This window comes from Pyxicephalus adspersus, chromosome 10 (genome assembly GCF_032062135.1).
Source record: "Pyxicephalus adspersus chromosome 10, UCB_Pads_2.0, whole genome shotgun sequence".
NCBI lineage: Eukaryota > Metazoa > Chordata > Amphibia > Anura > Pyxicephalidae > Pyxicephalus > Pyxicephalus adspersus.
Window position 1 is genome coordinate 14,619,958 of NC_092867.1, and position 14,734 is coordinate 14,634,691.

General features: G+C 39.0%; 1 protein-coding gene across 16 annotated transcripts in view; it reads right to left on the reverse strand.

Annotated features, from left to right (window-relative positions):
• EBF3 (EBF transcription factor 3) overlaps positions 1-10,604 on the reverse strand; it is a 127,230-nt gene extending 116,626 nt beyond the window's left edge. For all 16 annotated transcript variants that reach the window (XM_072424062.1, XM_072424056.1, XM_072424057.1 and 13 more), the window contains exons 1-5: positions 9,911-10,604; positions 9,534-9,690; positions 7,101-7,164; positions 6,600-6,655; positions 473-546 (exon numbers count right to left, since the gene is read on the reverse strand). In XM_072424062.1, coding sequence (XP_072280163.1) covers positions 473-546; positions 6,600-6,655; positions 7,101-7,164; positions 9,534-9,690; positions 9,911-10,044 — 485 coding nt within the window. In that variant the 5' untranslated portion in view covers positions 10,045-10,604. The remainder of the gene's footprint in view (positions 1-472; positions 547-6,599; positions 6,656-7,100; positions 7,165-9,533; positions 9,691-9,910) is intronic.
• Positions 10,605-14,734: the final 4,130 nt, after the last annotated feature.

Below are 14,734 nucleotides of genomic sequence, written 5' to 3' on the forward strand. Positions count from 1 at the left end.
TATATATATATATATATATATATATATATATATATATATATATATATATTAACTACACTTGATAACCCCAAAAATAATAAGCATGTGTTACTTACAATGCAAATTAATAGAAAAAATCAATTTATAGATGCAAATCTATATTCATATAAATACTGCTTTAGAAATATTGGTAATTACAATTAAAATACCAATTAGCAGATTGATACCAACACACCAATGAATACAAAACATATCAACTTTATTATTTATGTTTTTTCTACAGGTACTTTGTTTTGACACTTTTTGCTTTTATTATTTATTTATGTGTTTATGATGATTTAATTTTTATTTAAATAAATAGTATTATGATAGGGGAATTCCAGGGACTCCTCCTTTAATCAGTGGGCAGCTCTCAAGCATTGAGGGGTTTAGTGACACAGTAATGATCAGAAGGTGGGGGCATGCTGATATTTGTAGTCCCACCAGGTCTTACCTGCACATGATCTCGTGTGTGAGCAGCACTCTGCACATCTCTGGGTTCTTGTCTTGACCCTCGTAGATAATTGCCTGCACAAAATGAAATCAATTAGTGTTGAGCACCAACAGCAGCCATGCCCCAGGCTGCACCCCTGCTGTATTTCCCCTCTGCCGTGCACAGGCCTTCCTGTAGGGGGCAGTAGAGATCAGCCTGGGGGGGATCCCCATGTATGTGACTCCTGCTCCAAGCACGCCCAGCAGACATGAGCACTGCACACTATTAACCTCCACATTATTACACATTGACTGGTGGCAGGGGATCATTAACACCTGCAGTGCTGCATGGGACCCCCTCCTGGGGATACAAATACTAAATACACCCCTCTGTCCATGGGGCAGAAAAGAGCACATATATTAACTGCACACCTCAGTCATTGACCTCTCTATGGGGTTTATAGGGATTACATATACTAACTACACCCCCTGCCATTATAGGGGTCAAATATTGTAATTGCACCTCCTCCCAATATAAAGATCACATGTACATTAGCTGCACCACCTCTCATTATGGGGATCACATATAATAACTACACCCCCTGTCATAGGGATCATACCTACTAACTACAATCACAAGGATCACATAGTGATCAGATATATCATTATAGGGATCACACTAATCCTAAATACACCCCCTGTCCTTATATCTCTACACACAGACCTCCAATCTGCCAGGAAGATTTCCCTAACCACTTTTTCCACAATATTAACCCATGCAGTTCTGAATCACTCTCCAATAACCCCTGCCATCATTTTAACCCATGCAGTGCTACAGCTTTTCCTATTTACATTCGTAACGATATTAACCTATGCAGTGCTACAACTCATCCCCTTGCTTCCTATAAAAAATAATAATTCATTCAGCAGTACGACTCCCTGGCAGAACAATAATGTTGCAAGTGTCACTTTCTTTTTTTTCTCTCTCTCTTTCAGAATATTAACCCATGCATTACTGCACGTTACCCTATTGCTCTGTAATAAAACATCAACATGCTGCAGCCAACCGACCTCATTACTCACTGTTACAAAAATATTAACCCATGCACTACTGTGTTTGACCTCATTAATAAATTAATGTCACTGCAATAACCCATGCAATGCTGGCACTGACCCCATTACTACATGCCACAACATTAACCCATGCAATACTGTGAACCACTACACTGAGATTTGCGTTGTGAGAATGTTAACCCATAAAATGCTGAACTTGATCCTTATTTCATGTCATAGCAATCGACAACTCTATATAAAACTCCATAAGAACCAAAGCATTATGCTGACAGTATGTTTGTTATATTGTTTATGTATTCATGTCATCATTTACATTGTAACAATTACTGTGAACCCATTTATGTAACCTATGGATGGCTATAAATTATTACACTTTACATATAAAAAAGTAACAATTGCATTGCCACCATTTACATGGGACCCAGTGTACAAATTGCGCATCATGACCCTAATTTATAAATCTTACTTTCCATTGAGTCCATTAAAAGCCCAGAGACGCTGATCTATGTGTCTGAGTGACTGCAAAATTATTTCTATGCAAATACTCTCCCTTGGCAAGCAATAAAGCGCTCCGGTTTCCCATAAGTTGTTTCTTTTTTTTTTGTTCCCTCTTGTAATGGAGATAAAAAACCATGGCCAGGAAATTGGGGGTCCTGCTAGGAGATATGGAGGAGCTGTGCGCCCTGAGGAATGTGAGTGCCTTGTGCTCTGCAATATGCTGATCACTGGATGATATTTAGAGAGAAAGCGCTAATGGGCAATCTGCTGTTTATTTTGAAAGTGCTAACAATGATTTTTCTTTGGTAAAAAGGCAGTGTGTGTGAGAGTACGGATGAGTGGCTTTTGAACATAGGCTCTGACAGATGGTGCAGGGTATAGGTGCGCTCTGCTCCTCCAGTCTGCTGGGTTGGAGGAAGGATGGATCTATGGAAGAAATGATGGGTATAGGAGGAATAGATGGATACATGGAAGGAAGGATGGAAGGAAGAGATAGATATAAGGAAGTATAAATAAAGGAGAGATATATGGAAGAGTGATAGATATAGGGAGGGATGAAATGGATGGATATAGAAGAGATGGAGTGATGGATGGATCTATGGAAGAAATGATGGGTATAGGAGGAATAGATGGATACATGGAAGGAAGAGATAGATATATGGAAGTATAAATATAGGAGAGATATATGGAAGAGTGATAGATATAGGGAACGATGAATGGATTGATATAGGAGAGATGGAGTGATGGATGGATCTATGGAAGAAATGATGGGTATGTGAGGAATAGATGGATACATGGAAGGAAGAGATTGAAATATGGAAGAATAAATAAAGGAGAGATATATGGAAGAGTTATAGATTTAGGGAAGGAAGAATGGATTGATATAGGAGAGATGGAGTGATGGATGGATCTATGGATGAAATGATGGGTATGTGAGGAATAGATGGATACATGGAAGGAAGAGATATATATATGGAAGAATAAAGTTAGGAGAGATATATGGAAGTTATAGATTTAGGGAAGGAAGAATGGATGGATATAAGGAAGGATGGTGGAAGTAGAGAGATGAATGGTTGGCTCCAGGGCTCAGTGCCACATATCCCAGCTCTGAAATGATAGCCAGTGCACTGGCAGCCAGCGCTAAAGCCAGTATCCCAGGCGGGCTAGGTGCCATCCTTAGCGGCTCAGTGCTGTTTCCTATCCGGGTGTGATCCAGAGACCGGCTAACCACAGGCTATGTATCCATATCTGGGTCACAGCTCTTCCTGGACAGAGACAAGAGCTGTCTAATCACTGCAGCCAGCCACTTCCATCCTGGGGCCCTCAAATTACCTTCTAATTCTATGTTAATGCTGTCTGTCAGCAAAGGAAATAAGGAAAGAATATGGTTTCATCTGTAATACAATTCTGCAGCTGCAAAGCTGCCAATACTTTACATTTCATTTTCAGGAAGACTTTGCTGCTGAAGGGGTGCACTAAACTTGGGGGCGATTCTGTCTGAAATGTCTTTAGTTCCATGCAATTTTTTATAATTGTATAGCTATTTAATTATTTACATTTGTATTGATTTTATTATCTTATAAATACCGACAATTAAAAAGACTGAGAGGACAGAGAGGTTTCCAGGGACAATCACAGACATGGAAGACAGGTCCTAGAAATCAGGGACATTAGTGGATCTGTTTGTCATGATATTCCAGAAGAAGGGTAGATGTTAATTGGGTGCCCGGGAAGCAATGGCCAGCACTACCAGCTGTGCCAAGATTAGGCAGATCCTGGCACATCTTAAAAATGAAAGCAAATAAAAAATGTATTCATTATTTAAATTACATTTTTTACAGGGCAACAGGCGGCCCCCGGGCCAGCTAAGTGCCCAGCAGTGCTAATCTTCCAAGTGGGCTTCTGAATCTTCCAGTGGGGCCTCCCACAGCTGCCCTCCACCCCAGCTGGGTCTCATCAGCCTGCTCAGGGCCTTGCTTCCACTAACACGAATCAGCTGCGGGGCTGGATCATTACAAGCCCCATACTAGAGCAGGGCATCCCTGTACTAACACTAAACACATGGCTGTGTGTACAGCCTGTCTGCACCCCTCCCTCATCCTCCAACTTCTCCTATGTGCCCACCCCAAACCAAAGCCATGACCCCAGCAGACCTGCCAGGCTGCCCACCACTGTTTACTCTCTGTGGGTTAAAGATTATTCCCAGGCATTGCTGTATTCAAAAGCTAGCCTAATATTTGGAAGCTAATCCCTTTCAACACCTCATAAAGGCACTAATTGGGTATCTCTTTTTTCAGCCACTTGACACTTTCAGTGCCATAGCTGTGGGTGATGTCCAAGACAACATAATAAATTATACAATACATAATTACAAATATCAATTATATATTACCTATAAATATCTATCCATCGATATTAATATATATGGGGAATACAAATAAATTATATTTTCTGGAAATATGGGCTCAAGTCACAAGGCTAAAACAGCAGAATAAGATTAATTAGAAAAACAAGTGACATGTTTTTTTAGTTGCACCCCATGAGATTTAAAAATAATAGTCCCATGGCCAAAAGTAGGGATCCCTAGCCCTGGGCAAAGGTATGTGAATTTAAATAGTAACATTTTACCACCTCCCTGCCCCTTAATGTTGGTTTACAGCACTGCACAAGAAACAAGGCAGTGACATCAAGAAATTAAGAATACTCTGCTAATAATAAACTTTTTGTGGAGTTATTTGTGTGCAAGAAAAGGGTTTATGTTATGGGACAAAAATATAGCTGTCCTGTCCATCCTTGCATTACCCTGTCCTGTCTTTCCCTGTCCTGTCCATCCTTGCACCATCCCAGGCTGCTATTTTAGCAGAGCTGGGGATTATTAGAAGCTTTTGTAGCGCCTGTTGCCAGCGCTGCTGGAAGCAGAGAGCCTTGTCCCTGGCCCGGAGATGAAGCTGACAGTATAATAATAACACAGCAGCTTTAATAACAGATAGTGTTTTGAAAACAAGCAGCAATAGGGAACAGCAGAGACACAACACTGAGCCTGCTCCCTCCAAATGTTTGTTGATCCAGCAGCTCCTCTCCATACAGAGCCTGAGTTGCTGATCGCCTCGTTGTGTCTAGTATTTAGATATGATTTATTTTTTGGTTTTGTAGCACAAACAGAAATCCATAAACTGTCGGTTCAGCGCCATTTAATCTTTGATCAGTTACTGGCTAGGAGATGAAATGCCTAGATTGTCTCCTCTGTTTAGGCTGTGACATCCCTCCAGCTAAATGAACAATAAATACTTCTATTTGTACCCTGCTTTGTCTCTGTCATTTCCCTATTAATAGGTGCTATTTTTTATTATCATTTTATTTATTTATTTCATTTTTTAGGGAAGGAGGGGTGTTAATTAGTCCAGCAGAGCTGTGTGTGCACCATACAAAGGGAAGAATAAGGCACATTGCGCTCTGCGCCCCATTCACATCCATGCTGGAGGCTCCAGTGCCTCCCCTGTCCCCCTGTCACTTCATCTCCTCCTTAGGAGGGGGACTCAAGTGGCATCACTGACAAATCCCAAAATCATCCGGCTTAGACAATAAAAAGGAGAAGTTTGTTCATTTCGCCTGCGGCCGTGCGCACAGGGGCGAGCTGCTGGAAATCACAGCCATGTGAATTTGGTGAAAGGGAGCTCAGCTCATTCCTCAGATGATAATTTACTTGTATTTGTTTATTTATTCATCCTAGCTTTCATTCTGCTGCTGCTTGCTTCCATTATTGATGGGAAAACAGATTTTAAATGTGGATACTTTATCCTAATTTATCCATGAATCCATCTGTAATTGTTATGAATCCTTTATTAAATATAAAAATATCTAGTAATATATACATGTATATGTATAAATATATAAAGATCTAATTTATATAAATACAATGTGTGAGTATAAATAATATATATATAGGGAGCGCTGGCTGGCACTACACATAATTGCTATGGATTTTTATCGATAACCTCTAGTTACTATCAGGAAAGTTGTACACGACAGGTTAAATAATTTAATAAGCAAGTCCATGTAATTAGGTTATTTACAAGCTGTGACAGGGACTGCCTGATGGAGGCACAGGGGCAGGAAATAGACGCTTTGGGTGACCTCTTGAGCCTGCACTTTGAATGATGAGATGGGAGAGGCAGAGGAATAAAGAGCAGCTGATATTTCACCCTGGCATACTGGCTGGGAGACCCAGGCTATGTCTATGGCACAGGGGGTCAGACCTGGAGTATTCATAGTAATGGAGGATGTAGGAATTGCTATGCCCAGGATGTGTGTGGGGACCTAGATTCTGTCCATAACACTGGAGTACAATAGTCTTGTGTTCAGGTTGTGTAACTGTGCCCATAGTACTAGAGGTCCAGTATCTGGAGAACTATACTGTCCATGACACTGGAGGACAGTAGGGTTACTCCAGATTTTCTATTAGAACACAGCAGGAATATTTTGCAGAAACCTGTAGATGCTTTCTCTTTCTCACACAGACATAAACTATGACAGCAGTCCATGCAAACTTTGCACAAGAAGTTATAAAAGTTGCTCACCTGTTTGGTCATGGAGTCTATTAGCCGTACATAAAGATCTTGTTCTGTCCTGACTCCTGCAAAGGGGGGCACACAAATGGGGTTATCATTTAGACTAAACTTAGAACAAGGCACGCTGAACACGGCATCAATAAGAACAGATCACTCACTATTGCATTGGACAAGCAGACGAATAATTAAATTTACTAATAAAAGCAAACCCCAGCAAAAAGCACAAAAGTTCCATTTATATCTGGGTCAGATATTGCGCTTGGGTCATTTTGGGTTTCTATTATGCCCAATATTTAGGAATAATAAGCAACCTAATCAGAAAAGGGTGCAGATGTTTCCAAAAAAAAGAGATCTCTGATACAAGTGATATTGTTACATTTTATTACTATACTATCCTTCTACAGAGGTCTCAAGGTTTGCATTGATGGACTATATATCTACAATTACGCACTTAATTCAGGATGCAATGGTATATAGCCAGAATGCAGAATATAAATAATAAAAACTTACCATTACTGTATAATAATTGCAGTTTGTAGTGAATTCCATTATTAGTTTTTTCGCTATTTGGTTCCTGAAAATAATAGTAGATTGTTACTTTGATAGTTAAGGATTCAGGTAAGGTGTCCCCTGTACTGTGCAGTGAGGATGAGATGTAAGGGGCATGTTGGCTGTGTTTGCTGATGTTCCTTGCTTTGTAGCTCAGGTGACAGTGACACTATGAAAAGGGTTTTTTTAGCTCTTGAATCAGTCAATATTTCCTGATAAGTTTCTAAGTCATCAGCTAAGTCCTGAGAATCCAGAGGTGGCTGGAATAATAAAAGGGGCACCTACACGTGCTCCTGCCGCCTCTGGAGTGTACTTAGCGCTTCATTTGTAGGATTTCAGCAGAAAAATGATACTTTGACCAGCTGCCCTAATTTGTGGGCACAGACACGCATGGCATCGATGCCCATCATCAGGCATTAACATTCTATTCATTTACATCAATCTTTAGGTGTCTGAATGCACCTGCATGGCATGCGTAATCAGCACATTGCAATAAATTCTTATTTTTATTTTATCTTATTTTTTTGTGTTGCTGTCATCTGTATTTGCATTTACAGCTGGGCAAAAATTATGACAATTTTAATTTTATTATTTTATTCAGGAATACTTGCAAATTGATTTGTGTATCTTTCTTTAATTTTTTATTATTAAGTTCTAAATACTTTCTCATTTTTTAAATCTAAAACCCACCTATAATAAAGATAATTTTTTTGTATTACTTTTTTTTTAAATTCCCTTCTCCTCCAGTCTGTTAAAGGTTCATGGTACACGCACAGCCGAGGTGACGGCTAATATGCATTTAAATTGTCCCTTTGTAGTTGCCCCAGTCAGTGACATCTTGGGGCAGATGCAGCAGGCATAGTGTCCACTCTGAATTAAAATTAACTGTTTACTTCCAATCTGTGAAATCTAGGAACATCAGTGACAGAGGCGATGGCTGTTATATATTCTATATTTTTTCCTTTGACCCACAAGTCAGTAAGAACTTCAGCACATGCGAGACCTCAACATGCCATCTAAGTGTTAAAATAATATCCTACTTTTTATACTTTCTCCAATTGTTTACGATCTAAGTGCAATTTGTCTGCTCAATCATGGCATAAATAATATCCTTTAATAATTAAAATTGTACTTTTTTTATTTGCTCCATGACCTACATTCATTTAAATTGTCTTTAGTTCTACTAAAGTTAATGGCCATTATTCATTTGAATTTTATTATTGTTATTATAGTTTACCCAAATGTGTAAAATCTATATGTAATCCCCAGAAATCATAACCAATGAACAAAATTAAATACGATTAATAAAAAATTAACAGTCTACTGATCTTTATTTTTGCTCCATGTACAAGCATGGAAGAGGTGTAAACCACAATACAATAAAGAGTTTGATTCACTTTAAATCTAAAGGGATTTCCTATACATGTGCATTAAAATATTAATTTTATCTCTTTTTCTTTACAAAGAAGAATCGATAACTAAATACATAAATAATACATTCGTATTTTAATTTTAATCTTTGATCATTTTCTTATAAAAAATAGGGCTACCTTTTACAAATGATGGTCAGTGTGAATTAAATTATTATTATTATTGTTATTATTATTATTATTATGCATCTATAATTTTTTGCCCCATGTGCATGAATAATAGAGGTTATAGGAATAATCTATCAAAGTATTATTTTTACGCTGCTGTTTGCAAAGAAAAGTGTTACTTGTTTGACATGTGTTAAAAACTTATAATTTTCTATTTGTAATTTTTGGAGCATCTGTGACAAAGGTGAGATCACTATGTAATAAAGTAGAATTTGTTCAGTTTACAAAAAACACTAAAGGAAGAATTCCTTATAAAAAGGAAGATCATTGTGCATTTAAATATTAATATGCACAATTTTTATTTTATTTTGCTTTTTTGTCCCATGTGAGGTGATGAGGGCTATGTGGACTATGTATAAAAGTGTTATTTTTACTCTAGAATTTGTTGTTTTAAAAAATACTAAAGGAAGGATTTTCTATAAAAAGTATGATCATTGTGCATTAAAATATTAATATGCCATTTTATTTTGCATTTTTGTGAGGTGATGAGGACTATGTGGACTATGTATAAAAGTGTTATTTTTACTCTAGAATTTTGTTCAGTTTTCAAAAAATACTAAAGGAAAAATTTTCTATAAAAAGGATGATCATTGTGCATTAAAATCTTAATATGTACTTTAATTTTATTTTGCACTATGTGATGAGGACTTTGTATAAAACTTTACAGTTTGTCAAATAGAAATCTAAGGCAATGTGTCAAAACTGAGAAAATGTAGAAATGTTCCCCATGTGCATGGATGCCCTATGACTTGTTATGTGCATTTTATTTGCTTTTTGTATATGTGTGTAGACTTACTTTCTCCTTCTCCACAAAGTCCACGAAAGCTGTCCTCTCAATCTCCACCGGCTGGCCCTGCCTGTCATAGAGAGCGAGGACGAAGTGGAAAAAATTGGATTTCCTCAGGTTGGAGGGCGGCTGTTTCTCGAAGTGAGCCCGAGCCAGACCCACACCACTGCGGGAGGAAAGCAGAGAGGCGCTGGGTAAGAGGATGGGCAGCCTGGCACTAAGGGGATGCCAAGCACCAAGGCATCTGGATGCGCCTTGTGCCACCATGTAACCAGAGACACACATACACACAGCTACAGGGACATTGTAATTGATATAGAGATCATTGAGGGGGGGATTTACAATCAAGGACCAGGAATAAACCCAAGACCATTTGGCACACATACCTTTGGGCGGCTGTATTAGCATCCACTACCCCTGCAGTATGCATCCATGACCGGACTGGATTCATCCCACCTCCCAGCGGTTCCTCTTTCATGGTGGTCCCACCTCTTGGTATATTTTCCTGAATCCCAAACATTAAAACAATTTTGGGCACAATCAGCTCCTGCCAAGTGGGGTTCAAATAATAATAATAAAAAAAAGAACCAAAAAAAAAAAAGTCAGAGAGTTCCCCCTGTCTGTCTGTCCTCTCCTTGGTGGTGATAACTCCCCAGGATCAGTAGGAGAGGACCTAGTTCAAGTCTTGCTTCTCCAAAGCTGTCCTGGATTGGCACGGTACAAACAATTTGCAGAACACTTCTTGCAGATTCTTGGACTGCCTTCCTTTAGTCGTTGTTGTGATAGATATAAAAAAAAAGTGCCACTAGCCGGAAATGTGCTTGCAGTGAGAGAGGAAGAATAAATATTTTTTGTTGGTGTTTGTAGAGGTTCTCAATGTGGTGTCATCCCAGCGAAACAGCATCAAAAAGGCTTCAGGACACTGCTGAATCGAGCACTTCTGGCAAAGATCTCCTGCTCCAAAAGACAAATAAACGAGAGAAAAAATGATTGCCACGGAGGTGTTCCTGGGCACAGGAGAGCTTGGTGAGGGGGCCTTTAGCGTCTTGCAGAATGGATGGAAGCGAACAAAACTCAGCCCTCTATCCCCTAGGAATGGAACCTTTCCCGGGAGCCAAAACTCTAAACCCCGGGGAGCTGCGCTGTCAGCAGCTGACGTGCGCGGGGCGGGGTTATGACCATATATGGAGCGGCCTGCCTGCCTACTCCATCGTCAGCCACAGCTTCCTCCTCCTCCTGTACTGGAGCGAGCGCTGCTTGTTTAGTGCTGAGTGACTGCTGGAACCTCACACTGCCTGGCTGCACTCATTCCCCTTAAAATGCATGGCCTTATCATTGTTTTATATATATATATAGTTAGCATTTAGCCAAATAAATGTAATGGCAGCCAAAAGTCTATATGTATCTAATTAATATATACCTATATATAATGTAATGCAAACACACCAACTAATCATTATTATCACAGCGACCAATAAGATCAAGCCCTAACCCAGCCATGATTTATTACTTTGCTCTATATCCTTTCAGCATATGATTCTAAATAAATAATTGAAAATAACACTTCCAATGGCGCAAGGGGGTTCCATGATTCTAGAGGAGTGTCATGCTTGGGATCTGGCAGATGACAGCAAAGTGCAAATGTTTCCCCAACACCTAAATGATCTTTAGGATGAATGTAAAACAGTCAGAGCTTTCCATTTTTTATAGAGAAAATTTGGGGATTGTGCTTTACAGCATTGCTGGTGTGGGGAAAGTGTAAAGTGATAAAGCTAAAACAGATGCCTCGGTGGAAGTGGTGCCTTATTTCCCTTTCAGCTGCTTTCCGGAGAGAACAATTTCTAGGAATGTGGAATAACAGCAAATATCTTAGGATGGAGGATCAGAGCCCAGGAAAGTCATCCACCTTCTGCATTGTGCATGTTGATCTCTGTGGCACCGGGTGCACAGGGTGAGTGAGTCTGGAATTTAAAGCAAACACCAGCAATTTGGAGGACAGAGCTAAAGCCGAGCCTAAAGGGACACCCTGAGCTTGTCTTGGACCCTTTCCTATAGCCAAATAATCATAATAATCTAGAAGGAGATAATTTGCTGTTAAGTGATATCCCCTTCCTTGTTGGGGATGTTGAACTGGCAGGGTAGGGTACTCCAATATTTTAATTAATCGGTAGAGTCAAAGCCCAATGTGTGTTACCAGGGGACAAGCCTTGTCACCCCCTACCCCTCCCATCCTCCTAGGGTTAAGGGGAGAAAATAGATGTATTCTAAAGCAATCTATTTTGCTGGTGTTGGAGGGTTAATGACTATTGCCAAAGATAAGTGAATTATCAAAGCTATTGCTTTAGACCGATCTCCAAATCCATTACATAGCTGGCCGTCTAATTAAATACGTAAGTATAATAAAATCATATTTTATGACTATTTGAGAGTAATGAGATTAGTCTTTAGAAGAAATAGCCACATATTAAAGATTGCCGGTGTCTATGGAATGTTAATAACCTTAAATCAAAGTGTGCAGGAAAAAAAAAAATCATAGTAATTCAAAAAAGAATAATTTTCAGATATCGAATATATCTGTTTTGTGTTTTTTTCCCTCTGAAATCGGATGAAAAAAAAATATCCAAATAAAATGCTTTGTTTTTCTAAATCAAATACTTCTCTTTTTTTTTTACAGTGCGTAAAAATCATTTCAAAATATCAGATTGAAGGAATGAATAATTTGTGATATAAATATATTATTATTATTTTTACATATATTGATTGCTGTGTATTATGGCGAGTCTGGAGATTTATTGGCGTGAATTATGAGCGAACTGAAGGCCTGCTTTGCAGATGAGGCGCAAAGTTATTTTTGTGCGCAGGAGGGAAGGGGTTAAACGCGTCTGCTTGGCACCCCCAAACCCGGACAAACGACGATTTCATTTTGTGGGTATTTAGAAAGAGAGAAAAGAAATGTAGCGAAGAGGAATGGAAAAAGATTGAAATCATTAACAGTATCTTTAATTCAGATTACACGCGCCAGGGCGATTTAAATCTGATTACCAAATTAGGAGATTTAAAAATAAATCCCTTTAAATCTGATACTGTTGACTAAGGAAAGCGAGATGGAGGAGAAAAAAAACTTGCACTAACCCATCACATAAGGTAACGATCCTGCCCCAGAAAAGAAAAGGAGTTTAAAACCTTTTTGACAACAAATGCAGCTGCCCTACTATTTTGGACGATATTAAGGGAAAATGAATGCAAATCTGCGCTCAGAAGCCATCTGGACAGGAATAAGGGAATCAGCTGCTCCTCACAACAGGCTCTGAGGCTGAATGTATTTCAGCTCATTTTCTACATCATCTGGTCTTGCACCCAAAGCGTGGAAAATAGGGTCTTTATCATGGACCAACTTTATCTTTGTGTCACTATACTGTTGCCTACAAGCGAAATGCAACACGATATGGTGACATAAGATCAGTAAAGATGCTTGTGATGCTGGGGCTCAGGAAGAATTTGGTCCAGCTTTCTACTTTAAGCCTGAATCTGCAACGTTTTCTTCTAAAAATCGTTCTAAATTAAATTGCAAGCTTCCAAACCGTATTTAAATAAATATGCAACTTTCTTGTGTAAATCCTCAACGATCCAAATGAACCCCAAATGTTGTAACTTGCATCTTTAACGTTGTACTTGAACCCCAATGTTTTAGAATTAATTATATATGTTCTAAATGAACCCCACATGTTCTAAAATCTGAATCAAGAAGGCGCCTAATGAACCCCAATCTTCTCATTTGTATCATCAATGTGCCAAATACATCCCTGTGTTCTAATGTGATCATCAATGTGCCAAATGAACCCATGCGTTCTAATCTGATCAGCAATGCTCCAAATGAACCCGTGTTACATTCTTTATCTTTTAAGTTCCATAAAGTTATATATAGTATCTAAATAAATATCAATCTTCTACGCTCAAATTAAATATCCTACCTTGAAGTACTAACCTGAAGTTCTAACTGAACCCTAATGTTCCAACCTAAATCCTCAGCGTTCTATATGAACCCCAACTTTATAATTCTATCTCCTTTTGCGCCTCTGCAAAGTTCTTATCTCCATCTACAGTGGTTTTGTGGCATTTCAACTATTTTAATTGCAGTTCAAGGAAGGAGAGGTGACAACTGCAAATAAACCGACAATAAATAAATGACTTTGCTGGGTGTCTGTGACTTTCTGCAGGATCTAAAGCGCAAAGTTTTGCCAAGTGGTCACTCAGCTTTCCATGCAGGGACTAATGACAAGGGGGTGATCTTTTAGGCAATGGCTTTAATTGGTGGGCAGGTAATGTTGTTCCTATCTATATCTACTCAGTAATCAGTGTTGGTAAAAACAAAAAAAAAATGTGATGGCACTGAGTCTTGACCTTAGCCAAGCAGAAGGTGCCTGGATTTGAATGCGATTTGCATGTAGTCAGCCAGGACCTCCCGTAGCAGCAATCCTCTTCTCCTAGCAGAGTGTGAAGTGTTCCTTTTGTGTGAATTTACGGGGGTTGAGGCTCCAATGATCCCCCCACGAATTTGCATTTAAATAGCGACATCAAGCGATTCGCGTGCCACACACCACTGGGCTCCCAGTTGTCAAGCTGGAGTCACTGAGATGTCCACTGGCCAGCTGTCCTTGTATAACCATACCAGAGCACAGAATGACCTTAAAGAGACAGAGCCCACCACCCAGGGCTCCAGCACTAATACCCAACTAATAGGATAAAACTTTACTTCTGCATCTTTCATTAATCGTCCATTAGAACATTAAAAGAGGAAAGAAATATGCATTACGCACGATCACAAGCAAAGAACCACAAGACATGACTTTTCAAAGAGCTGCTTAACCCCCTCTGGCAATGAAAAGGTTAACAACATTGCATCCTATAGTGAACTTTTTCATTTTTAGAAATAAATTTCCTCCCTTGTGTCAGCAGAGATTTGAGATGTTATGATGAGTTCTCCAATCCCTTAAATTAATTTGGAAAAGTTTGGATCACACATGTAAAAAGCAAACATTAAACATGCAAATATTCATTGTTAATATTTGATTGATGTGCGTGCTATTTATTATAGATCATTTTTTGTCTTGTGTTTAATATCACTTTGCATGTTTGTGTTCCCTTCCACACACTCAGAATTTCAAGAGTCGGGTTCCTTTTGTGTTCTTGGAGTATTTGACCACTTGTCG